The sequence below is a fragment of the Bos indicus x Bos taurus genome, chromosome 10, assembly GCF_003369695.1.
Source record: "Bos indicus x Bos taurus breed Angus x Brahman F1 hybrid chromosome 10, Bos_hybrid_MaternalHap_v2.0, whole genome shotgun sequence".
Taxonomy (NCBI): domain Eukaryota; kingdom Metazoa; phylum Chordata; class Mammalia; order Artiodactyla; family Bovidae; genus Bos; species Bos indicus x Bos taurus.
Window position 1 is genome coordinate 37,614,430 of NC_040085.1, and position 27,810 is coordinate 37,642,239.

General features: G+C 42.4%; 1 protein-coding gene across 2 annotated transcripts in view; it reads right to left on the minus strand.

Moving 5' to 3' along the window:
* PYGL (glycogen phosphorylase L) overlaps positions 1 to 27,810 on the minus strand; it is a 54,725-nt gene that overhangs the window by 14,041 nt on the left and 12,874 nt on the right. For both annotated transcript variants that reach the window (XM_027553724.1, XM_027553723.1), the window contains exons 5-20: positions 20,654 to 20,785; positions 16,751 to 16,862; positions 16,148 to 16,230; positions 11,448 to 11,591; positions 10,831 to 10,923; positions 9,997 to 10,143; positions 9,494 to 9,657; positions 8,908 to 9,022; positions 8,022 to 8,123; positions 7,723 to 7,870; positions 7,560 to 7,618; positions 7,316 to 7,457; positions 4,505 to 4,712; positions 3,454 to 3,588; positions 2,947 to 3,013; positions 7 to 179 (exon numbers count right to left, since the gene is read on the minus strand). In XM_027553724.1, coding sequence (XP_027409525.1) covers positions 7 to 179; positions 2,947 to 3,013; positions 3,454 to 3,588; positions 4,505 to 4,712; positions 7,316 to 7,457; positions 7,560 to 7,618; positions 7,723 to 7,870; positions 8,022 to 8,123; positions 8,908 to 9,022; positions 9,494 to 9,657; positions 9,997 to 10,143; positions 10,831 to 10,923; positions 11,448 to 11,591; positions 16,148 to 16,230; positions 16,751 to 16,862; positions 20,654 to 20,785 — 2,024 coding nt within the window. The remainder of the gene's footprint in view (positions 1 to 6; positions 180 to 2,946; positions 3,014 to 3,453; positions 3,589 to 4,504; positions 4,713 to 7,315; positions 7,458 to 7,559; positions 7,619 to 7,722; positions 7,871 to 8,021; positions 8,124 to 8,907; positions 9,023 to 9,493; positions 9,658 to 9,996; positions 10,144 to 10,830; positions 10,924 to 11,447; positions 11,592 to 16,147; positions 16,231 to 16,750; positions 16,863 to 20,653; positions 20,786 to 27,810) is intronic.

Consider the following 27,810-nt stretch of genomic DNA (forward strand, 5'->3'; position numbering starts at 1 on the left):
ACTTACTTTCCATTGGCTTTGTTTGCCCCACCGCTGGGGTCACTGGACAGGGAAATCTTTATGTCAGAAGGCTCCATGTTCCAGATGTCCCGGGCATACTCCTTAATCGTTCGGTCACTGGAGAATTTCCCCGAGGCGGCTATATTTTTGAGGACCATGATGTTCCAGGCCTTTGGATTCTGTAAATGACACATGCATCTAAGGTCCAGGGCCTGAGTGCACACCAGGCTGTGTGACAGACGCCAGGCCAGCACATCACACCAAGCTGTGTGACAGATGCCAGGCCAAGTACATCCAAGTGTAATTCAGGGGAAATGACAGGAGTAAACTGTAATGAATCACAAGTACATTTGTTTCTCAGTTGGGAGCTGGATAGGCAGCCTGTGCTATTCTCCTATTTAAGAGTGTTGTGCTGTGCTAAGTTGCTTCAGTCGTGTCCAACTCTTTGCAACCCTATGGACCATAGCCTGCCAGGCTCCTTTGTCCATGGGGCTCTCCGGGCAAGAATACTGGAGTGGGTTGCCATGCCCTCTAGGGTATTTAAGATCATATTTCTCTAAAATGAAAAAGAAAGTATTTTTCACTCTCAGAGAAGCCTTAATTGGTAATTTCTGCCATAGTTACAATGTTCTGGCATGTAAGCTGTATTTCCCATCTTCATTTTGAATGAAGATATCTCAGCTTCCTTTAAACTACACGGGAAAGGAAGGGACTAACTTCCATTGTCTGCTAGATGCCATATAAGAAATTTACCCTGTGGCTCATGGTCAGAGCTCAAGAAACACTACTTTGGAATGTTAGCTGTCACACAGGCAAACAATCCCATAGGAGACTTTATTCACTGACTTCTCTCTCCTCATTTTTTTCTGAAGGTAGATTCTCTAATAGGTTTACATTGAATCCCAGATACTCCACTGGGGTTTTAAAACAGGACCAATTAAGGTTTTATCTTAAATAAAAAATATATGACTATATATCTAAATAAAATACATCTTTCATAATTTTATGTAAAAAAATATAAGCTATTTATTTTATAGCCTTGTGATTTTGTAAAGGACTCTAAGAAGGAGTTCAATGGCAATGACTAGAATATTATTTGAAAAAGACAGCAATGCATTAAAAGCATTTAAAACAAAAACTAAAACTGTGAGTCTGAAATTATTCACACTTTGGAAACTTACTAAAATAAGAAGAGAATAAATGCTTCCTTTTTTCATGTTCTTTATTTAAGGGGATAATGACTAGACTTCCCAACCACATAGGCCATGTTTTCTATACCTCAACAATGCAATTATTGTTAAGAGTAAACGCTGCAATTTGCACTAATGAAGAAGAAAGGTGGAGTGGAATGCTGGGCCTCTAGGTGGGCATCCCTTGGATCAGGGCCATCATTTTAACAGAAGGGACTACTGTGTAAAACCCACATTCACATTTGTGCTTGCGCTCATGTATAGTTTCCTCTCCTGCTCTGTTTCACTTCTACTTCTTTCCCTCAACATTCTTTCTACACATGAGCATGGGTTGAGGGCAAGAGGAATAAGCTGGAGGTGGCCATTCTCCTTCTCTGTCTGCGGTCGCAGAGGCCGTGTGTGGCTGCTTTTGTCAGTGTTCCAGGAGCCAGAAGTGAGCTCCTCCGCTTAACTCCAGCACTGCCTCTGCTTGGGCAGCGTGTAAAATTGGCTTCTATACACTTTAGGGGGACTGGGATATGCTGTAAAGCAGTATGGGCCTTGAATGATCCTATTTTAACACCCCAGTGGGATATCTGGGATGACTGTAGGAACCTCCTTGTCACCTGGCTTTGGAAAAGAAATAGAAATGTCAGTGAAGTAGGTTTCTGTTGTAAGTAGTTACTGATATGTCCAAAGGGCAGGAGGTGGAGATTGTATGAATTTCCATGGTTCTGCTATATAATGGCTTTCTAGCTGGGGAGCAGAAATGGGGACTGTGTGGGCAAGAAGCCAGCGCTGGAGTCTTGGCACAGGGCCAGCTTGCTCCTGTATCTATTCTTCTGTGGTTTCTGCAGTTCACTGAAAGTCTTTCCTATCAGAGATGATCCCGGTTCCATATATTTACCAAATGTACCTAGAGGGTTGGGCTACTTGGTAAAGATGCATGATTTTGCATATGGAGGGTTCCTCACATGGTTCTAGCCTTTTTCTCTTTTCTTTCCCTCCCTCCCTCCATCTCTCTCTTCCTTAGTATAGTCTTTCTTGTTTCATTCCTTTTTAAAAAAAAAAATTCAAATATGAACCCCCCCCGCCTTTCTGTCCATTTACATTCTGTTCATATAGCACCACTCCATGGATAGTCCAGGAGAGGTACTTATTTTGCAACTTTCAGATACCCTCTAGTATTCTAAGGCTCAGTCTAAGAATCCCTTTAGCAGATTTTTCAAATGCTGATGGTGATTCTACCCACTACTGGGTCAGAATCCCTCAGAAGGCAGTGGGCATCTGTACTTTGAAAAAACTGCCTGGTGACTCTGATGTGCTTCTGCTTAAGAGCCCTGGCACCAAGAAGGCTCCTTGAGGGGCCATGGCTTTGTCCCTGCTGGGTCTCAGTGCTCAGCACGGTGCCTGCCTTGGAGGAGGCACTGGTGTCTCTCTGCTGAATAAATGAGTGGGTAAAGTGAGTATTTAACTTGGCTTTATACTCTTTAGTTTCTAGGACATGCTTGCTACATGGTGGGTGCTCAATAAATACTGAATAATTTGTGACTTCTTATTTGGATATTAAAAAAATTTAACAACTGCTACTGAAATGTCAAATCCCACCTTTGCCTGAACTTGGGAACAGTCCAGTTTTTATCTGAAAAACCAACATTGCTGCCTCACTTCCCTTTTTTGATTGGTTAGTGGGGCCCTGTTATTTAGAAAAAGAAACTAAAATTTTAATGAACGGTAGTAAACTGGCATTGTTTGTAAGTCTCAGCCATGAACTCACCATGTACAGCTGGCTGACTTTTTCTTGACATTTGACGTAGGCTTCATAGTCTGCAAAAACTTTAAACCTGTTTTTGTGATTAAAAGGAAAAAACAAAGCATCAAAAAGCTTCATTAACAGATGTGTGTTCAGATTCCATTTAAAATTCTCTTTTGCTTAATGATAGGCATGGCTAGCTTACCAGTCTGATATTTCTATTCGTAAGGGTTTCAACCAGCCCTCAACCTTTCTATGGGTCTTTCCCCAAGTAAGAATGTTATCACATGGATGCATTTGAAAGCTGGGTACACCAGAGGAAGGAGAAAAGGAATACCAGATTTGTGGATCTTATTCTTAAGTCTTCCTAGCATTGTTAGCGGAGAATACCTCCTCTTTTCTTTCTAAGCCTAAATTAGCTTATCAGATCGCAAATCTATGCTAATCTACGTGGTTATGTTATAGTTGATTTAAGATGTTCTCAACCTTTTTCCATGGCCCAAGTAGCACCATCTTCTTATGGGAACTCACCTGTCATGATAAAACAGCATGTTGACTAAGTCTTTGAAGAGGTCAGGCTGCTTGGGAGAAAAAAAGCCCTTGTCAATTTGATCAATGGCCAACTTCAGCTCTGGAAGTGCCTCATAATATTCTTTTGCCTCATACCTGTGGGGTAGCGGGTGGGGCAATAATAAGAAAAGATTCTGTTAGTGTTTGTGATTAACAGCACACTAGATGGTACATTAGTTGTGAAAAAGGCATTCAAAAATACTGGCATTTATAGTCATAGAGTTCAACAGGAGTATAAGTATAAATAATATTTAACTAGATCCTGATATTTTTCCCCCCACTAAATTTGATTAGTTCCTTGTAACCAAGACACTAAGGACAATAGATAATAAAAATCCTAATCACACAGCAATAGTCTAATCTGGTAAATACAGTAAGATTCATTTCAAACAGACTTTATGACTCTAAACAAGCAGGTGCTTTTTGGACCCACAGATTCCCAGATATGTTGCCACTGGGCAAAAGTTTACTTCCAAGGGCTGGGAAGTACATTTGACCTCCTCCAAATTTTGTGATTCCCGTGGTTCCTTTGTGCAGCACTCTTTCTTTACTTCTCATTTGAATCCAGGTTAATAAACTTATCCAGATACTTAGTGGAACAAGTATTCTGGGTGCTTCTATACAACCAGGCCTATTCTCTACTGCCTTTTAGTCCATCTCTTAGAGACCTTAAAGGAACACTAGATGGTTAAATTATAGGCAAAACTTCAACTCCACACTGGTTCAATTTTTTGATCAAAGTAAAAATCACAGATGAGGGCAAAGTGAGTAGCTCACAAGGCCAGCCTTGCCACAGCTGGTAGCAAATAGTAAGGAGCCTGTATACCTGTGCCCAAGCTCCTTTAGCTTTCACATGCTGGGCAAAGACTTAATCTGCAGTCAGGAAGGTCCCCTGACTTATAGGAGATGTTCTGCCACCATGTCCCATGTGACCCAACTTGATGGGACACCTGGGTGGGGGAGGCAGCCTCCTGGGGGGATACATGCTCAACAAGCAGGACTGCTCTCTCACCCTTTCTTGTCCAAAGCAGCCACGTCCTCTATTCTCATGCCAAAGATGAACAGGTTCTCTTCCCCGGCTTCCTCAGCCATTTCCACATTGGCCCCATCCATGGTCCCAATGGTCAGGGCCCCATTCAGCATGAACTTCATGTTGCCTGTCCCTGAGGCTTCGGTGCCTGCAGTGGAAATCTGCTCCGACAGATCTGTGGCTGGAATGACTGCAAGCAAGGCGTTAGTAATAGAATGAGTGGTTCTGTCTCTCTGGATCTGCTTATACAGTATCTAAGCATTCATCTAGCTGGTTTGTTTTGATCATTAAAGTAGAACATGCACATTAAGATAAATATTCAAATGGTGTAGGATGGATCTCATACTTCCCGTCAACTCTAGCAGCCACTCTTGCCCACTTCTGATGTGTCATCTTGGTGGTTATGGCCACAATGCTAAAAAGGTGTATGGTTATATTGTACTTCCAGTCCATGGGGTCACAGAGTCAGACACGAGTGACTAACACACTTTCACATTGTCTCTCTGCTACAAAAGTTGACACTACTGTGAAATAAAATTCTATTTTATGGCAAGACAAGAAAAATTTAAACAAGAAAAAATTTTTTCTGCCTTTTGGTCTCCTCTCTCCCCTCTACTGTGCATTGTGCATCTTGGATTATGCATGGACCAACCCTCTCCATCAGCAGAAATCTCCCCATAGAATGTAAATTGATACAGCCACTATGGGAGACAGTATGGAGATTCCTTAAAAAAACTAGGACTAAAGCCACCATATGATCCAGCAACCCCACTCCTAGGCATATACCCTGAGGAAACCAAAACTGAAAAAGATACACATACCCCAATGTTCATTGCAGCACTATTTACAATAGCTAGAACATGGAAGCAACCCAGATGTCCATTGAAAGATGAATAATAAAGTTGTGGTGCATATACACAATGGAGTATAACTCAGCCATAAAAAGGAACACATTTGAGTCAGTTCTAATGAGGTGGATGAACCTAGAACCTATTATACAGAGTGAAGTCAGAAAGAGAAAGATAAATATCACATACTAATGTATATATATGGTATCTAGAAAGATGGTTCTGATGAATTTATTTGCAGGGCAGCAATGGAGAAACAGACATGGAGAATAGACTTATGGACATGGGGAGAGGGGAGGAGAGGGTGAGATGTATGGAGAGAGTAACATGGAAACTTACATTACCATATGTAAAATAGATAGCCAATGGGAATTTGCTGTACATCTCAAGGAACTCAAACACGGGCTCTGTGACAATCCAGAAGGGTGGGATGGGGAGGGAGAGGAGAGGGAGGTTCGGGAGGGAGGGGACATGGATGTACCTATGGCTGATTCTTGTTGATATACAGCAGAAAACCACAAAATTCTGTAAGGCAAACGCCCTTCAATTAAAAAATAAATAAATTAAAAAATAAAAAGAAATATCCCCATAAAGAGCAACATGCTCCTAGCACCAACAAGACAGCTCCTTAAAAGATAACATTCCTTCTTGATCTTGTTAGGACCCGATGACCTACTACTTTGTACTTGGCAGATCTGGATTGTGTAAACTGTCAGTTTACACATTTAGTGTAGAGCTCTGTCTCAAAAAAAATTTATAGAACTGCTTTGACTTCTAATGGGTGGAACAGTTCTCAGAGCTTTCTGATCTGCAGTTCCTGGGTTATAATCCTCAATTTGGCTTGAATAAAATTTTCCACTTCTTTCTTGGATTGATTGATTAATTTTTCATCAACCCTACACTTCTCCCCCTTCTTCCATTCAGCTTCTGTTAAGGTTTTATTTCTTCTATTTGATAACTTTATGAAATGAATATTGAAACTTCTCTTTCTTGATCCTTAAAATTCAGAATCTCTCCTTTAGCATCTGAGGAAATTGGATTGTGTCATGTTCTACATCTTACTTCCGCTTTGACTGCAGGGAAATAAACCACAGGCAACTGAGGCATACCTGTGGCTTGATGCACACAGAAATACTGCCTGCAGCATCCTCCCCACCCACCCAATACAAAGCATAGGGCTTTGCGAGCTTAGTTGTGGATTAGATATATCTTCATTTGCATCCATAAGAATCTGGCTCTTTGTTCTTTATGCAGACAGTTCTTAAATTGTAATATCAGAGGACCCAAAAACACCTCAAAAAGAGAAAGGTCCCTTTTGACTTTGGGAAAAGGGTAAACACACAGTTGGCACCTGCATGTGGATGATGCTTCATGATGCAAACAAGTAAAGGTCCCAGTGGAAGAGAAAGGGATGCTGGCTTCTTGCCAGTCGGGCTGTCCCCAGGTGGGGATGCCATGCTTGCTCTGAGTGCCTATCTGAGGCACATCTAAACTTAGGGCTTTGGCAGCCTGACATGTGTCTGCATTGCCTGCTGCCACCTGGACAAATGACAGCCCAAGAAGTTACCAGAACAATACCTGGGGACTGGGGAATTGGTGTTCTACTGCAAAACGGGGGTTGGGAACTGAAGATCTCTTTTTTCTTTTGTAGAGCACAGTCTACTTTATCAAAACCTCAGGGCCACCTCCTCCAGCATCCAGCTTTGACCAGCAGGGAATAAAATATGCTTGCAAATGTAACCTCTGATGTGGACTCTGGGAACACTCACCTCAGTGTCAACTGGGCCACCTTAAACATTCTTAGCCTAGGGTCTTATTCTGCCTAAGAATGGCACCTTCTATTCTAAGTTGCTGGCTCCCGAGGCCAGCGGCTCCATTTTCCTGTAGTATGTAATCCATCCCTAGACCGTGGCCCGGCCCCCATGGTTTGTGAGGACCGCACTACCTTTTTCCGCAAGAGACACTCTGTAGTTTTCCAGGAAGATGAGTTTCAACTTGCTTCCAACCACAGGGTCATTGTTCACCACCTCTGCCACTGATGTGATCAGCTTTATGATAAGTTTGGCCATGTAGTATCCAGGGGCAGCCTTGGGGAAGAGTGTGGACATATGAGAAGGCAGGCATGAGGAAGTGGAGAAACAGCAAGAGAGGAGAGCCCCCATGTCCCCAGGGAAGAGAATCAAACTTACTTTGCCACCGATTATAACTGTTCTGGGCACGAATAGCTTCTTTGGGTCTTTCTTAATGCCTGAAAAAGATGGAGATAGGGGATGGAATCGATGACGGTGGACAGCAGGGGTGCTGAGACCTGCACCTCCGGGGGGCTGGCTGGGGGCCGCAAGGGCAACTCACGGTTGTACATGGTGACCACGTGCAGGCAGTTCAGGAGCTGTCGCTTGTACTCGTGGATCCGCTTCACCTGCACGTCGAACATGGAGGACGGGTTGATCTTCACTTTGTACTCCTTCTCCAGGAACTGAGAAAACTTCAGCTTGTTCTCCTGTTGAGACAGAGCATGGGGTCAGAGCCCTTGAGACTCAGAAGGAACCGGTGCAGGGGGTGGTGGTGGTGGTGGTGGTCTGCTTTTAAACACTGGAGCATAAACCCTCCAAGCCAGTGCCCAGGAAAGAATCCGTGTGGGGAAGCCTCACCTGCTTCACGTTGGAGATCTCGCGGAGGAAGATGTCGTCGCCCAGGAAGCTGTTCAGCTTCGTCAGCTGGCTCAAGTCCTTCACGTAGTCCTCCCCGATTTTCTTTCAGTTTAAAGCAAAAGGTGACTTTAATCAGAGAGGGCTGTCAAACCCACACGAGCAGTTTCTGTCCATCTGTGGTGGGTGCTCACGTTCCTAAAACACATCTACACCCCACACACGGAGAAAGGCTTCACTCACAGAAGATGCTAGAGATGCTGTGTGGGAAGAACACTGGCTAGTCCCTCACGTGTGGTTTCAGTGCTTTTGTTGTTTAGTCACTCAGTTGCGTCTGCCTCTTTGTGGACCCCATGGATTGTAGTCTGCCAGGCTTCTCTGTCCATGAGATTTCCCAGGCAAGAAAACTGGAGTGGGTTGCTATTCCTCCTTCAGGGGATCTTCCTGACCCAGGGACGGAAACCATGTCTCCTGCATTAGCAGGTGGATTCTCTGCCACTGAGCCACTGGGAAAACCCATTAGTTTCAGTGGTACTAAGTGTTAAAAACAGAAAATCTACAAAAAAGGGTGACAAAAACTCAGGTTCTGCTAGTCATTTATATGATCTTTGTTATCCTCTTATTAAGTAGGGGTACCACCTGTGTGTCATATGAGTACTGTTAACCAGGGCTAGCTACATAATGTGTGGGGCTTCCTTTTCTGAAATTAAGAATTTTAAGATGGCTACAGCGGAAAATGAAACCAAGCACAGGGCACGTGGGGCTGCACAAGTTGCTGGCTTGCGCCTGACACCAGCCCTGCTACAGACTGGATTAGCAAATTGTAACTGTGCTCCCTGCCTCCCACATTCCAGTCATGCCCGGCTTCCCCTCAGCACTTCCCCCTTACCTCTGCTATTAACTCTGCCAGCCCCGGGTTGCAGAGTAAGAGCCAGCGCCTTGGAGTGATCCCATTGGTTTTATTCTGAAACTTGTCTGGTTCTAGCTCACTAAAGTCCTTGAATCTGGAGACAGAAGAGACACATCACTGAACTTGGCTGGAATGGCAGGGTCCTGCATGCAGAATGAGTTACATTTAAGAAGCAGATAAGTTACATTTAATCTTAGAAAGATTAAACAAAAGTGTAGGGAGGGGCTGACAGCAGCTATGGCTGTCATTCTAAAAAGAAATCCATTTGCAATTCAAAATAATGACAAGAAAAAAATCTAAATCACCCCCATATGATTTCCTGGCACTGACATATATATCAGACTTTTGAGCAGAATAGTTTTTTTTTTGCTCCTAAATCTAGAATTAGGATGGTTAAGAGAGGAAGGTCTTTTCCTTTTAGAGAACAGTTCTTTGTATAGGGAAAAAAAATACTTTTAAATATTTCATGGAGCCTTTCCTCATCTCCAGCGGTAGCCCTGCCTTTACTAGCGCTGTTCTGTTACTGAGCAATGTTAGACCCACTGCGATGGGGACGGAGGCTCACACTTGGGTCTTCACGATGTCCGAGTGGATTTTAGCCACGCCGTTCACAGCGTGGGAGCCCACAATGCAGAGATGGGCCATGTTGATCCTTTTGCCTCCTTCCTCTTCTATCAGAGACATCCTTCTCAGACGGTCGACATCTTTAGGAAACAAGGCAGCAATTTTCTAGGCAAAGGAAGAGAAAGGCCTTACTGATCACTCAGAATTCTGACAACCCTGGCATAACATCATTCACTTCCCAACCAAAACCTTCCATGGAGTAAATATAAAACTTCACTCCCACAGAGAGGCGCTGGGATGTTAGCCCTGGGGAGATGCCATCCCTCCACTTCACAATATTTTCAAAAAGGTGTTGTTAACAGAGCCCCACCCAGACTTGAATGATTTTGACGTATCAATGACCGAAAGATGTTTGGGCCTCAAGTAAGAGGGAAGACTGTAGCTACCCTTAACATCTCTAGACCTCCTTCTCCAAAGGGTTATGAATCTGTCAAAGTGACTTACATCTAAGTGCTTCTGATTTATCTCGTAAATGATTTGCAAATGTCGAGGAAGCAACTTCTCCACCAGCTCTACAGGCCAGCGCTCCAGGGCTTCTGGGAGCACCGTGTGGTTGGTGTAGGCGAAGGTCTTCTGGGTGATCTCCCATGCCTGGGGGACAGGGGATTGGGGTTAAGGGGGTAGGGTTGTGTGTGTCAGCTGCTTCCCTCTGCAGAGAGGCTGCCTGTAGGTGCACCCCAACCCTCAGGCCAAACATTTCCTCGACTCTGGCCTGTCTGCCACAGGACGATTCTATCTGCACATATACTATTAGGAGGTTCCTGAATGGTATAGTAGTGGGAACATGTTTTCTTGGGGGTGGGAAAAAAAAAAGGCAGCAAAACTGTCCAATAAAACTTAAGACAGCATGCTGATAAATCTTCTCTATTATCCTAACTTGTCTTTTGTTTATTAAATAAACAAAATTTGAGGAATAAAGCTTACGTAATGTTCTGAGAAAGTACAAAGTATGATTAGATTCAATGGGGACACTTTCAATTAGCTCTAATCTGAAGCTAGAGAGTTTAATTTAAATCCTTTTAGACACAGAAATGGGAAACACAATATAAGCCTTGATATAGCTACCAAGCTGTGTCCCATTAGGAAGGTATTTATTTCTTAGTCTTACTCACTCCAAGAACTGAGAAATGTCAGCACCAGTGCAAAGTTCACCTTTCCTTGTTGTAATTTATCAACAGTGACTTATTTTAAAAAAATGTAAAAAGGAGCTTTTGGCAAAATCTCTCAATCACAGATATTCTGGTCACTCAGAAGAAAAAGAAGCCAAACTCTACAGACCTTGGACCAGGGCAGTTTTTCAATATCCACAAAAATCCTCATCAGCTCAGGGATGGCAAGTGAAGGGTGGGTGTCATTCAGCTGGATGGCAACCTACATGGGAAAGGAGAGCATCGTGAAGGTGGCCAGCGGCCCATCTCTGGCTTCCCTGTCCTTGTCCATAGCTCACACATGCACCAAACAAGCACCTACCTTTCATGGAACGCTTTAAGTACACTGTAGCTATGCAACTTTTTTAAAAATTGAAGTCGATTTAAAATACTGTGTCAGTTTCAAGTGTACAGCATAGTGATTCAGTTATATATATATAAACACACACACACACATTTGTTTTATAGGTTCTTACAAGCTATTAAGTAATTTCCCCGTGCTGTACAGTAAATCCTTGCAGCTTATCTATTTTATGTATAGTAGTGTGTATCTGTTAACCCCACAGTCCTGGTTTGTCTCCCCCAACCCACTTTGGTAACCACAAGTTTGTTTTCTACGTCTGTGAGTCTGTTCTGTTTTGCATACAGATACTCAGATTTTTTAGCACTGAGACAGCTGATGAGTAAGTGTGATGGAAGTCCTGATCCTCTCAGTGGTTCCCACCTACATTCAGACTAAGTACTTGCCTGATCTGGGAAGGCATCGAACGCAGTTTTGGTGCTATTGCTGGAGTCAAACTTGGAGGCTTTGAAACGTCGGATGACATCTTGCAAGGTAGCAGCTACCACAAAATACTCCTGCTTCAATCTTAGCTCCTTCCCTTCAAAAAACTTCAAGCCAGAGAGATTGAGTGAGAGGGTTCACACTAGGAGTGGCCAAAACATGACTGGCGTCGCCTGCCCAGGGGCCTGTAACATCTGTGGGATGTCTGGTGGAAGATGGCAGGTCGAAGGCCAAGCATTAGCCTCCTGGAGCTCCATGAAAATAACAGTAAAGGATTTTAGAAAGGCATACTGATAAAGGATGAAGGGAATGGAGAGAACACAACAGCAACAACTTTTTAGAAGTTGAAAAACAGATGGATAAATGGTTTCCTGCATCCCAGAAGATGTAGGAAAGCTGACTCTTGACCTAGTGGGGAAAAGCCAAAGGAGCAGCCCAGTGTATACATCGAAGCTCCCCAAAGGCCCAGAAACTGTCCGCATTGTGTGCCTTTAGACATAGGGATGAAGAGGGGGTAAAAAGTTAGTTGAGAGTCTAAGAAGCAGTTGGCCTCACACCTCATCTCCAGTTCCCTCAAATGAACAGTCTCCTTTGCCAACTCAGGCAGAAGGTGCAGATCTAGTCCCTGGAGGTGGCTAAGCAGGTGCAGGTGGAGGCAGGGGCACCATCCCACACTAAAACGGGGGAAGAGGGTTCAGTGAAAGTGTGTGTACTGAACGCTGATACTTTCAGCCTTCTCCCAACCAAATTTGAGAACACAGGCAGTTAGTGTTAATTCCACTGAGGAAAACAGCTGTAAGCATCTTCTCCAGGGAATCTGGCCTGCCCAGAAGACAGAAACTAAAGACATGGACATGCAGAGCTCCACCAGGAAGTGGCCCCAACAGGTCACAGGATAGTGAAGCCAAATAGATAAATCCCACCCAGAAGTACAGAGCTCCCCAAAGCTTGTCAGTACCTCTCTCTTTTAGTGGGCACTTAAGGGCCATTAGCCATCTAAGAAAAACTTCTAAAAGATGTTGAAATATAAAAGTTAACTTAGAAGAAACAGAGATTAAAGAACGATTATAAGAATCCTATCAATAATATCCTCAGATAAATTAGATATTGTAATCAAGAAATAAGAATAAGATGTTTTAAGAAAATATCTAAAGCAAAAAAAGACTACTCAAAAATTAAAACATGATAGCCAAAGTGAAACAGATTGAGAGAGTTGCGATTGCCCATAAGGTGAGTAAGAAGACAGAGATGATAAATAAAAGACAAGGGGTAAAGAACCAGTTGAGGATGTTTAAGAATTCCAGACCATTTCTCAGAGAGCTGTAGTCCTGTGTTCCCAGACTGAAAGGGGACCCAGGCATGAAGAGTGAAAACAGACTCACACCAAGCACCTCCCCCTCTAAAAAAACTTTCAGTACATTTTAGTACACTTGGAGATGGGGGTTTAGAGGGGGATAGAAGGAGAGGAAGAGGGAGACTAGAAGCTTTCAAAGGGGAAAAAAGCAGAATACAAACAACAGATCAAGAATTCAAATTGTACTGTGTTTTTCAGCAACACCAAAAACTAGATAAAAAAAAAATCTTTGCGTCCTTGATATCCAGGCAAACTACCAATGTGAGGGCAAAATAAAGACCTCTTTCAACATGAAAGGTCTCAAAAAAATTGGCCTCACATGCACCCTTTCCCAGGAAGCCCTAAGCATGTGTACTATCCAAACAAGGGATCAAACAAGCCAAAAGAAAATGCAGGATCCAAACAAATGACCTCAGAGAGCGTAAGAGCCCAGAGGTCCTTAGAACGGTGGGAAAGTCGCTCCAAAGACGCCAGTGGAGCAGCCAACCAGGAGAGATCCAGAAGGGACTTCAGAAAGACCGAGTCAACAGAATACCAAAGGTGTTTGAATATACTGAGAGGAAATTTCTACAACTGGGGTAGAGTATAGGATAGATTAGGGCAAAGTACTCGGAAAACCAAGCCAACAAAACAAGCATCAACTCCAGGAAAAACAAAAATTTTGTACAGAAAGGAAAAATAATGACATGATGATATGGATGGGCATAGATCAGCTGTCTTTAGTGTTGACAGGTCATAATAATATAAAGACTAATTGAAGAGCTAGTGAAAATTACCATGTAATTATGTTGAGAGATTGTGTGCTGTGCTTAGTTGCTCAGTCATGTCCAACTCTTTGTGACCCCAGAGTCCACCAGGCTCCTCTGTTCATGAGAATTCTCCAGGCAAGAATACTGGAGTGGGTTGTCATGCCCTCCTTTAGATTCCTCTGAAATGTACTGAAGTTACATTGTTTCTCCCAAAGAAAAAATAACCTATACCATTAAGTTCCTGATAATGCTGCAGCAAATCCACTTACTCCTCCTTGGAGACAGGTTTAACAGCAAGTGGATATCTAGTCTTAGGACCATTTATGTCCTAGTCCCCAAGATCCTTATTTTGTGGCATCTTTGTGGAGCAGACTACTAATTTGGTTGCTTCTGAGATTATTACTTAAAAAAAAATCATTATAGCTTCCAGAAAATTATTTTACTCATAGAGAAGTTAGAGCTAAATACATTTAAATCCATTAAGAATTGATAGTAGTCATTTGAGATTCAGTCCCAAGTGTTTTTTTTTTTTAAACTAAGTTGTTTTTAGTGTAAATTTAGGAATGATCTGCAGTCCGTGTGCTGCAGTCCATGGGGTTGCAGAGTCAGACATGACAGGGTGACTGAACAACAGCAACAGGAATGATCGCCTTTAAGAAAAAGTTTAACAAGATAAATCAGTGGCATAAGAAACAAGTGTCTGCTCCTGGGTCTGTTCTGAGGTCCATGACCCCCACCTCTCCTGGGGGCAAAGGGGCAGAGGAGACCCATGAGTGAGGGGAAGAGGACAGGCAGGACCCCTCCAGGGACTTCTGATGCTGAGGATGAAACTCCTGTTTGGAAAGGAAGAAGTGCTTTATCTCAGCTGCATCTCATCTTTTATATCCAGGTTTTGTTTTGAAATACATGGACAGAGCCTCCCAAATAGGGATGGGTGAAACACCAGTTCTGATTTCATGAACCGTACAAATTTGTTTTGTATGGAGGGGAACTCAATATGCCAGCAAATTTGGAAAACTCAGCAGTGGCCACAGGACTGGAAAAGGTCAGTTTTCATTCCACTCCCAAAGAAAGGTAATGCCAAAGGATGCTTAAACTACCGCACAATTGCACTCATCTCACACGCTAGTAAAGTAATGCTCAAAATTCTCCAAGCCAGGCTTCAGCAATATGTGAACTGTGAACTTCCTGATGTTCAAGCTGGTTTTAGAAAAGGCAGAGGAACCAGAGATCAAATTGCCAACATCCACTGGATCATGGAAAAAGCAAGAGAGTTCCAGAAAAACATCTACTTCTGCTTTATTGACTATGCCAAAGCTTTTGACTGTGTGGATCACAATCAACTGTGGAAAATTCTGAAAGAGATGGGACTACCAGACCACCTGATCTGCCTCTTGAGAAATTTGTATGCAGGTCAGGAAGCAACAGTTAGAACTGGACATGGAACAACAGACTGGTTCCAAATAGGAAAAGGAGTTCGTCAAGGCTGTATATTGTCACCCTGCTTATTTAACTTATATGCAGAGTACATCATGAGAAACGATGGACTGGGAGAAACACAAGTTAGAATCAAGATTGCCGGGAGAAATATCAATAACCTCAGATATGCAGATGACACCACTCTTATGGCAGAAAGTGAAGAGGAACTCAAAAGCCTCTTGATGAAAGTGAAAGTGGAGAGTAAAAAAGTTGGCTTAAAGCTCAACATTCAGAAAACGAAGATCATGGCATCTGGTCCCACCACTTCATGGAAAATAGATGGGGAAACAGTGGAAACAGTGTCAGACTTTATTCTTCTGGGCTCCAAAATCACTACAGATGGTGACTGCAGCCATGAAATTAAAAGACGCTTACTCCTTGGAAGGAAAGTTATGACCAACCTAGATAGCATATTCAAAAGCAGAGACATTACTTGGCCAACAAAGGTCCGTCTAGTCAAGGCTATGGTTTTTCCTGTGGTCATGTATGGATGTGAGAGTTGGACTGTGAAGAAGGCTGAGCGCCGAAGAATTGATGCTTTTGAACTGTGGTGTTGGAGAAGACTCTTGAGAGTCCCTTGGACTGCAAGGAGATCCAACCAGTCCATTCTGAAGGAGATCAGCCCTGGGATTTCTTTGGAAGGAATGATACTAAAGCTGAAACTCCAGTACTTTGGCCACCTCATGTGAAGAGTTGACTCATTGGAAAAGACTCTGATGCTGGGAGGGATTGGGGGCAGGAGGAGAAGGGGACGACAGAGAATGAGATGGCTGGATGGCATCACTGACTCAATGGACATGAGTCTGAGTGAACTCTGGGAGTTGGTGATGGACAGGGAGGCCTGGTGTGCTGTGATTCATGGGGTCGCAAAGAGTCAGACACAACTGAGCGACTGATCTAATCTGATCTGATCTGATGGAGGGGAAGGGCAATCTAGACAATGCAGGATGAGATATGGAGATTATTCCTCATTGACGGGAAAAAAAAAACATTATTAAGTATGTGCTTTATGGCTACTGAATAGGCCCTTGTGAAATAACCCACTTCTGTTTCCACTGAGAAAGCCAGCTTGACCACTCACATTATCATTGGGATAGAGGACCCGGGAGATGTTCTCGGCCAGATTCCGGTCCAGCACGGCCTGAATGTAGTCTCCAACGTTAACTGAAGGAAATGTTAGAAAAATCAATAAACAGACAGGCCAGCTGCTGTCTTCAGAACCCCCACGATCTCACCTGATGCTTGCTGAATACCCTGCTTGTTGAATACCCCTTTTTGGGGCCAGGGACTGATTTTGTTGAAGACAATTTCTCCATGGACTTAGAGTGAGGGGGATGGTTTGGGATGATTTAAGCACACTACATTTAGTGTGGATTTTATTTCTAATCTAATGCCACTACTAATCTGACAGAAGATACTGGTCCCTGGCCCAGAGGCTGGGGACCTTCTGCCATGTGGGATTCCTAAAATTCCTAAAAATTCAAAAGGATTTCAGCAAAACTTCAAGCTCTCATTCACAGGAGAGTCTATGAAGGTCAGACTGGAGGACTGCTTTAACTGTGTTCTCCATACCTGCTCCATAAAATGCTTAGACACTAAAGAGTTCATATCAGAAACTCAGCTCACTTTGGTTCTAATTAGTAAAGAAAAAGATTAAAGACACACGAGCCCGCGCTGCACTCACAGTCTCTGAGGTTGAAGTCATTGGGCGCCCGAGCGGACCAGAGGCGCATCGTGTTGACCGTGTTGTTCAGGTACCCAGGCACCGGGGTGTCATACGGGAGGGCCAGGACCACCTGCGGGGCGAAACCAAGGCAGCTGCTCACTGGTGCCCATGGAAGAGGGTGGAGGGTGCACAGAGCTGGGAGAGAGCAACGGGAATTTGTTTCCTGGCTCCATCACCAACTCAGATCGTATGATCCCTAAACCAAGACGAGGCTCCCAGGGCTGGAGTGTCCTCCTCCCACTGGAACAATTTGAATGGCTGGAACGACCCAGACAGATGAACCCCTATATCAGTTTCACATTGACTTCCCTTTGTGTCTTTTGCCCTGATCTGGATGCAAATCTTTCACATTTCAGATCAAGCCATTGCTCTAAGAATAACAAAATATGATGTGCAAAGTAGCAAATGTGAATCTGTACCCATTAAGAATAGTAATCAGGATAAGTTTCATGTTGATTATTCGATGATCTGATTTCAAATATGGTGAAAATCAATGGAGTAGGAAATGTACGAAGATAAACATGACATACGATGTTTAAAATGCTATGCTAGATTTTTCACAGTTGCATGAAGAAGAGTTGTTTTAGTGATCTAACAAATCAGCTGATAATTAGCTGAGATGGGTCTAAGAGGCGAGCTTTGGAAAATTTAGCTCAATATTTGTGATAGTCATGGAAATAGAGAACAGGAAGATGAACTGCATTTTACATGACTTTAAAATTTTTGTGAGGAAAGACACTTCTATTCCCTGCCTCATCAGAGTCAATCTCTAAGGAAGGGGAATGACAGAATGGTTGAATTGGTGGATGCTAGAGATCATTTAGTGCAACTTACTCATTTCAGATATGAAGGGAATGAGGCTGAGAAGTGACCTACCCAAGGTCACAGACAGTGGTAGTGTCGAAACCTAACCACAGATCTCTTTAATTTGGTCTGCTGAATTATAAACGAATGAAGGACTCTAGTCTATATCAATGACATACATTCAGTCATACTTTCATGAACATCATAATCATAAAGTAACAAATCACACTGAATTGAATATCTTTTACTAGGAAATTAAGGTCTCTGGAGATTCTTAAAGCGAGTTGTGATCAATCAGGAAGTCATTTACAGAGTGGGACTGAGCCCGGATTCAAACATGACTCATCTTTCTGACCCTGGCAGCATAACTGAGGCAGCTGGGGAAGCGCATGGCTCAGAAGTCCCTTTAGAGAACTTCAGGGAGAAATCGCCACCTCGGTGCTGACATGAGGCTGTGCCTTCTCTGGGATGCTCTCATGGTGGTGGGAGCATGAGAGCCGGGACTCCCTCAGGAGCCTGGGCACTTGCTCAGAGCTGTGGTGCAGTGTGAGGCTCTTCCTGAGAACTCCTTCTTTCCCTCTCTCTTCACAGGTGTCACACCTGTGCAGTCTGAATGAATTCCCCCTTCCCCCTGTCCCCTTCCCCCTAATTTTTCATAGCATTTCTGCAATAGGTCACTTGCACTTCTAATTCTCCCTGCCATCTGCTTCCCTGAGGACCTGAACTGACACAATAATAACACAGACAGTTCAATTTGCTGGAAGCCCTCAAACAGGCACACACCAGGTCTGACTTCATGCTCTCTGACCTCACTAGTTACAAATCTGGGGGCTGATCAGGCAATAGCATCAATCCATAAAGTTCTGCACGAGGAGGGTGAGCTCACTCTTTATTACATCTGCCCCATAACCTTGCCTTTGTGGGCACAGAAAAATACATTCTCCGCAATTGGATTTCTAGATATATTATGAAACTGTCTAGAGGTACTTTGTAAATACATCATCAGGTCATCATAAGGTTATCAGTGGGACCTATGGAGTAAACAGAATGCTTCCAGGATTGAATGTGTAAAGTGCATACATTTAAATAGATCAGAAGCCTCTGGAAGTTTTAGACATCAAATACTTGCTAGTTTAACACTCAAAACATGTGAGAATTCTTTGGGCATATTAACAATTGATTTGTTGCAGTTTTCCTGATCCTATTTGTAAGCAACTATAACTCAGACTGTGGTCTACTGTTTGACCAAAATAGAAGTGGAGGAGATATAAGGGAATGTCTTGAAATCACCATATTAACTTATTCCTTATATCATTACATATAATGACCTATTTTAGCTTCTAATCCATTACTTCATATGCTGCAAAAAAAAAAAAAAAGACTTTTTAAAAAAAGTTTTACTTTTCTGAACTGTGACTAGCTTTGCATGGATTAGCAGAATAAAGCATTAGTTTAAAAGTCTGCTATAACATGGGTCTTGATTCTTCTAAGATAAAATGAAGCATTTATTTATGAAGATTAGTCCACAAACCAACTGAATGTAGCATTACAAGACTGAATTTTGCCCCTGATTCTTCTATATAACAAAGAACATTTCTCTGGTCTTTACCATTTTCTTTAAGCTTTTAAAGAATGGCCAATGAAACATCTTTTCTGGCCTAAGACTGTATTTACTAAACAAATATCTCAAGTGGAGCCTCCTGACTGGACAATGCAGTCCAACAGTGCTTAGGGGTTTTTTATCAGGAAGTATGAGGACAGCATAGCACAGCTCCTCCACTGGAGGGGCTGAAAAATAAATTGTTCAGTAAAGAAGGCAATGGCACCCCACTCCAGTACTCTTGCCTGGAAAATCCCATGGATGGAGGAGCCTGGTGGGCTGCAGTCCACGGGGTCGCTAAGAGTCGGACACGACTGAGAGACTTCACTTTCACTTTTCACTTTCACGCATTGGAGAAGGAAATGGCAACCCACTCCAGTGTTCTTGCCTGGGGAATCCCAGGGACGGGGGAGCCTGGTAGGCTGCAGTCCACGGGGTCGCTAAGAGTCGGACACGACTGAGTGACTTCACTTTCACTTTTCACTTTCATGCATTGGAGAAGGAAATGGCAACCCACTCCAGTGTTCTTGCCTGGAGAATCCCAGGGACGAGGGAACCTGGTGGGCTGCCGTCTCTGGGGTCGCATAGAGTCAGATACGACTGAAGTGACTTAGCAGCAGCAGCAGCAACAGGGTAACACTCTATTCTGCGTGTGTGCATGCTAAGTTGCTTCAGTTGTGTCTGACTTTTTGTGACTCTATGAACTATAGCCTGCCAGGCTCCTCTGTCCATGGGATTCTCCAGGCAAGAATACTGGAGTAGGTTGCCATTTCCTCCTCCAGGGGATCTTCTTGACCCAGGGATCAAACTGGAAACCTGAGCCTCTTATGTCTCCTGCAATTGGCATGCAGGGAATGCCGGAGCTGGGGCAGAATCTGCCCCTGCCTGCCCTCGGGCTAGGGGCAGGATAAATACATGTCCAGGAATTAAGTACACTTGGATGGACACCAGCATTATTTCTCTAGCAGTGATCTGGCAAATAATAACAGCATGTATTTTGCAATATTTTGTGTTGTTTTTCTTGACTTTGTAATGAAAAATTTTGGTAATCCATTGAATAAATACTTCAATTTTAAAATATTTACCCCTTAGAATTTACAAGTCAATGTACATATGGCAGTGGTGTGAGGAATGACATTTAACTTTATTCACTCTTGGTTTCAACAACGGTACATAAAACTAGAGAGCTAAGCATGCTGGGATTATAGAATTGATTAATCTCTGATAAAGTAGATGACGAAATGACTCTGGTAAGTCACTTGACCTTAGGGAAGTCACTTCTCTCTTGACTTCAGCACCCTGGTCTCCAAAATGCACAGGTTTCACTAAGAGAAGTAACACATTTATTTATAAAAATACATTGTTATTCAACACACAATACACTATACTGAATACCATCTACACATCATGCTGTGTTGTCCTCTGTACAACGCTCAGCGTGAGGACTCTTGAAATACCTGGGTGTCGGTCCATTTGGTCCCAGCCTCTGTGTGCTCTACTCTTCCATAGAAGTGAACAGGCAGCATGAACTCAGGGCGGGCCTTCTCCCAGGGGTTTCCATGCCTGAGCCAATCATCTGCTTCTTCTATCTGCAAAAAGGACATGGCTTATAATTTGTTTTTCAGGAGATATGGACCTAACCCTTCAATTATATCAAATCAAAAATATTTTTGACTGGATCAACTCAGTACTGCTTTGGCAAGAAAGATGTTGGTTCTGTCAACCTCAATTCATCTTTGTTATTATCATACAGCCTAAATCAACAATACTCGGTAATATTGCTCTAAATGTTTTATATATATATTATTGTGTTTAATTCTCATAGCAATCCTGTAGGAGGGAACTTACAGCTTCTCCCTTTTTTTTTTATTTTTCAATTTTATTTAATTTTTAAACTTTACATAATTGTATTAGTTTTGCCAAATATCAAAATGAATCTGCCACAGGTATACATGTGTTCCCCATCCTGAACCCTCCTCCCTCCTCCCTCCCCATACCATCCCTCTGGGTCATCCCAGTGCACTAGCCCCAAGCATCCAGTATTGTGCATCGAACCTGGACTGGCATCTCGTTTCATACATGGTATTTTACATATTTCAATGCCATTCTCCCAAATCTTCCCACCCTCTCCCTCCCCCATAGAGTCCACAATAACCCTGTGTACGAGACAGCAAAAGAGACACTGATGTATAGAACAGCTTCTCCCTTTTTAAAGGGAACTATAATTGCTCAAAGTTGCATGGACAGTGAATGATGCAGATAAGATTTGATGGTAGGTCTGTCAGTTCATCAACTGAAGAATTGATGCTTTTGAACTGTGGTGTTGGAGAAGACTCTTGAGAGTCCCTTGGAATTCAAGGAGATCAAACCAGTCAGTCCTAAAGGAAATTAATCCTGAATATTCCTTGGAAAGACTGATGCTGAAGCTGAAGCTCCAATACTTTGGCCACCGGATGCTGGCCTGACTCATTGGAAAAGACCCTGATGCTGGGAATGATTGAAGGCAGGAGGAGAAGGGGACGACAGAAGATGAGATGGTTGGATGACATCAGTGACTCGATGGACACGAGCCTGAACAAGCTCCAGGAGTTGGTGATGGACAGGGAAGCCTGTTGTGCTGCAGTCCATGGAGTCACAAAGAGTCGGACCCAACTGAGTGACAGAACTGAACTAAACTGTGGGTTCCAAAGCCTGTGCCTTAACATCTGGGAAGCCAACTGTCTAGCTTGAGGGAAAGAGAGGCCTCCCAGTGGTATTTACATGGTGTAGGACCTGATGGGTCCTACATCATGATTTTCTGTCAAGAGCTTTGTGCCTAGAAAGCATAGAATCAGTGGAGAAAAGCTACTCATAGAAAGCTCCCTTATTTCAGGATAGGTACAGAACACTATAACTTTTTTTTCCATTAAAAAAAAATTGAAGTATAGTTGATCTACAATACTGTGTTAGTTCCAGGTGTTCAGCATAGTGAGAGTGCTTTTGCAGGTTATATTCCATTACAGGGTATTATAAGATAACAGGTATAACTTCTTGTGCTATACAGTGTATCCTTGTTGCTTATCTGTTTTACACATAGTTTGCTAATCCCATACCCCTAATTTGTCCCTCTCCTCTTCCTTCTCCCATTTGGTAACCACAAGTTCGTTTTCTGTATCTGTGAATCTATTCTGCATATGCATTCATTTGTATTATTTTTTAGATTCCACATATAAGTGATAACATATTGTATCTGTCTTTCTCTGTGTGACCTATTTCACTAGACATAATAAGCGTAATATTCTCCACATTCATCCATGATACTGCAAGTGGCAGCATTTCTTTTTTATGGCTGAGTAATATTTCATGGCATATATATATCATATCTTTATCCGTTCATCTGTTGATGGGCACTTGGGTTGCTTCCATATCTTGACAATTATAAATAGTGCTGCTATGAACATTGGGGTGCATGTATGTTTTTGAATTAGTGTTTTCATTTTTTCCAGATATATGCCCATGAATGGAATTGCTAGAACATATGGTAGTTCTGTTTTTAGTTTTTTAAGGATTGTCCATTGAGTCCCACAGTGGCTGCACCAATTTATATTCCCACCAACAGAACACCATTACATTTTGTAGTCTTTGTTTAATTTAATCCTCATGTAATTTTGATCTGATAATGAACTAATACAGTTCATTTTGAAAATAACATACTAACAAGGTAAGGAATTTATTTTATTGATAACTTCAATGTATCCCCACGCAGTTATGTCAGTTTATAACAAAATATTTCTTATACAATTTTTAAAATCAGAATTTGTATTTAGGGCATCCTGGACATCAAATAAATTTTGTTTTCTATAAAAAAAACATAAAAATACCATAACAATGACAAAACATATGGTGGGAGGGGGTTACATTTTTAAAGATATTATTAGTGAAAACTTTAAAATATTGTATATATATTAAAAGATGGAATTGTGTTCTGGAAAGGAGGGAGGGTTAAGGTTTTTTAATACAAAGTTCTCTTGTCAATGAAATTACCCCAAATATGGTTATTTTACCTATTTGCTGCCTCACCCTTCCCTCATAGAAAACTCAGCTTTAGTTTAAAGAGATATTAATTATGAATATCACACAATGCTGGATGCTTCATGATAACCTATATACGAGTTCAGTGTCTGCCCCAGGCAGTGTGGAGAGAGGTGAACAAACACAGCTAACTTTTGAGATATTAGATAAAACATTAATGTCAATAGCCAGACAAGCTAACACATATCCATTTATTCAAACACTGATCATGACTTTATATTGGGAATGCCAGTAAGCTGCCCATTAACAGGAACTACCAGCAACATGATGAATGAAGAGGGGACTCACAGAAACAACATCTTTAGATAGAAAGTCTGGAGTTAGAGAGCTGCTGGAGACAGGAGAATGCAGCAGATGCAGGAAGGGAAGGCTGGACCTAGATGTGAGCTAATCAGTAAAATGCATCCTGTTCAAATGCAGAGTCTCAGGCAGTATGGGGTGGGGGTCTCAAAATCTGCATTTAAAAGTCTGCCTTTTAACATGAAGACACTGCGTACATGGTGCAGCCTGGAGCTACATGGTAATACAAAGTCAGGAACTATAATTCAGATCTGAGACTTCTGCTATCCCCGTCATAAAGAGAACAAAAAAGACAATGAAAATTTAACAAGGAAAGGACTGAATTTTTATCAATTGATAAGAGATTGGTAAAGTTAGAGCCCACTAGCTCATATTAATAACTAGAAATTTGATGAAAAATAAATGAGAATGTCCACAAAGCATCAAACATCCTTAATTACAAAACACTTCGTGCTGCACTTAGGCAAGGGGGCAGGTTCTGGGTTTCAAATACTGATCAATGTGAACACTGCTTTCTATAACAGGAATGAACCTTAGGGCCTAGATGCCTCATTTCAGCACCCAGGACTGTTGTTAATATACATCTTCAGGTTGTACGTGAACCAGGAAGACAGTGAGGCAGAAACAGCTTTCCTCTCAAAAAATGTGCACAGGTTAAGGGGACAACATATTTTCTGCTGATAAATGCAGCAGATTCAGACTGCTCTCCCCTCAAGCAGAATGAAATGCCCATAGAAGAGAAACTGAACTCCGGGCTTCCCACCACCAGCCCCTCCCAGCCTCCCATGCAAGTCCGAGGTCGTATTTGCTCTTTTGAGGACACACTGTCAAGTGATAAGGGACTGACTAGTCAGCCAGTCACTTTCAACGCAATCCAGTGTTGGTCTGATTTTTCCCCACCAAATAATAGCTGATTTTAATTCCACTGGGTTACTTAACACATTCTGTAGGAGAATAGAACTCCTAGCTTGCTATTCTTTATTGAGTCTCTTCTTGATTTTGGCAAGGAATCTGTCAATAATTCCCTCAATTATACAAAGCTTGTTTTTAAGGTAAATTGAAGCATAAATGTTTCATAAACACAAGCTGGTCTGAGCAGATCAGAAGAGAAAGAGAGAACTACCCCCCACCCAATCCACCAAGGCTGTGGGGTGGTGATAAACCTCCTCTCTATCCTGCTTCCTTCCAGCAAATTAGTCTGTAAATTTAGATTTCCATGTAGCCAGTGATCCCTGAATGCCCCAGCTTGCGAAGCCACATGAAGAGCCGGGGCCAGATGGGAGGAGAGCTTTCATTTACATCCAAGTGGGCTGTTTGGATCTGAACATCCCAGATGAAAAGGAGCTGAGATAAAGCAAGCAGAAGACTTGGAGTGAGGAGCAAAGTGCCCCTCTGGGTAGGGGTGAGGAGTGTGTGGCAGCTGGATCTGGTATCTTCCTAGAGAAATTACTCAATGGAATCTGTTCCTGCCAGCATGGAAGCAGAGGTCAGCTCAGGGTCTCAGTCAGTGATTGAATACTAAGAATGCTTTTCCTCTCAATTGTGGGCTACACAGGACATGAAGAATCAGTGAGTAAAAATCAGGTGGTGTCAACAAACTTTGCTGTCTGATGGTATCAATCATTGATAAATGTTTCTGGGGAACACTGAGAACCCAACAGTGGTCACAGGAAGCTTGCTGGGTAATGTGAACTGTGCATGGCTAGTCAGAGCAGGCTGGGAACGGGCTCTAAGAGACAGAAGGTTCCAGCAGATGGCTCGATTCAACCCTGAGATTTCTACTGCCAGCATATTTTTCCACCCAGAACTTTAGCACGTGACTGTTAAACTTTAATGTGAGGCTGTCGCAATTGCCTTCCCCCTTTCCCTCCCAGTGTCCAGTCATTTTCAGAGAACTATTCCTGATAAGGTTTCTATGATCCCCAGTAGAGTTCAAGGTAGGTCAAGCATTTTAGCAATATAATTATTTTCTTTGAGGGCAGGGTGGAGTTCACAAAGAACACTTTGTTACTCCAAATCTTCTTTGAAGAGAGCCTTCGAAAACTGAAAGTCTAGCACCCTTTAAAAATCTTCCTAGCCTGTGCAATTTTCATCAGCCTTTTCTATGGTAAGAGCAACCCTGTAGCTGATATGAGTCGGGGAGTGATCATGGGCTGAAAAAGCAGGTTGCTTTCCTGAAAGAGATACATATATATATATATATGGAAACAGTTTCTTTTTTATGGTATGACATATTTTATCTTTGCTCTTTAAAATCCCATCCCAGTGAGCAATGGCTATGGTAGATAAAATTAGGTGTCTTTCTGACTCAATTTCAAGTTATAACAAAAGAAGTGATGAAGGATAGTGAAGCTAGCTTTGAAGACTAGCCAAAGCCATTTGGTCTCTCTTTTTCCCTTAAAACGCTGGGGATGTATACTTCTTGGGTCTCACAGGAGAGAAGGGAAGGCTTCCTGGAATAAGGCCATTTAAAGGTAGCAAAGGTCAAAGGTGTGAATAACAGAGTGTCTTTCATAAGACTTTGGGGAAAATGCACTTGAAAGAATTTTCTTGAGATTGAGCAGCTGAATTTAAAATGACATCTTTCACAGAAAAGTAAAAAATAAAATCCTTAAACATTGTGGGGTATAATGAGTATCACACAGGATACAAAGACTGAGAATGAATACCATGTATTGCTTGGTTACGGTGTGTTAAAATCTTGGTCCTGCTGGAAATGCCTGCCAAGCTAGGCTTCTTACCATGTAACCCTAGATTTCTTCATTGTAGAAGGCAGCCAATTATTTTTTCTAACTTTTTATGATTATAAAATACACATTTCTTATAGACTCTGACTCATGTAGAAGAATAAAAGGATAGTCAAAGTCACCCATAATCCTATCTCCCAGAGATAATTACTATTGAACCTTTGAGATACGTGAGTGTGTGTGTGTGTGTATATATATATACACATAAATATATACTTTTTTTCCCTAGCATTTTGTCTTTTTTGCTTCCTTTGGATAGGTCATACTATTCACATGATCCTATATCCCTTTTTTTCAACTAACATAAACAATTTCCCATTTTACTATAATTAATCAAAAACATACTATCAATGGCTATATTAATATATTATACAATGCCACAATTTATGAAAGTATCCTCCTTTTATTAGGGAAAATTAACATTCTTGAGTACCTACTTGTGTGCCAGACATTTTACATATTTTTATCATAATTTTGGGAAGCTGGCATCTCTATTTTGCAGACAAGAAAACCCAGGTTCAGAGAAGTTAAGTAACCTAATAAAGGCAACATAACTCATAAGGGTAATGAGTTGCAATTAGGCCTCAAATTAGAAATGAGATCTCAAGTTAGAGCCCAGATGTTTTTTCCTACCCAATACTGCCTCCTAATTGGTTTAGGAGTAGCTGAAGATACCGGTCCCATCACTTCATGGCAAATAGATGGGGAAACAGTGGAAACAGTGGCTGACTTTATTTTTTTTGGCTCCAAAATCACTGCAGATGGTGATTGCAGCCATGAAATTAAAAGATACTTACTCCTTGGAAAGAAAGTTATGACCAACCTAGACAGCATATTCAAAAGCAGAGACATTACTTTGTCAACAAAGGTCTGTTTAGTCAAGGCTATGGTTTTTCCAGTAGTCATGTATGGATGTGAGAGTTGGACCATAAAGAAAGCTGAGTGCCAAAGAATTGATGCTTTTGAACTGTGGTGTTGGAGAAGACTCTTGAGAGTCCCTTGGACTGCAAGGAGATCCAGCCAGTCCATCCTAAAGGAGATCACTCCTGGGTGTTCATTGGAAGGACTGATACTGAAGCTGAAACTCCAATACTGTGGCCACCTGATGTGAAGAGCTGACTCATTTGAAAAGACCCTGATGCTGGGAAAGATTGAGGGCAGGAGGAGAAGGGGACGACAGAAGATAAGATGGTTGGATGGCATCACTGACTCAATGGACATGGGTTTGGGTAGACTCTGGCAGTTGGTGATGGATAGGGAGGCCTGGCATGCTGCGGTTCATGGGGTCACAAAGAGTCTGACACGACTAAGCAACTGAACTGAACTGAATTGAAGATGCATTGGTGGTGGTGGTTGAGTCGCTAAGTTGTGTCAGACTCTTGCAACCCCACAGACTGTAGCCCACCAGGCTCCTCTGTCCATGGGATTTTCCAAGAAAGGAATATTGGAGTGGTTTGCCATTTCCTTCTCCAGGGATTGAACTCAGGTCTTCTGCA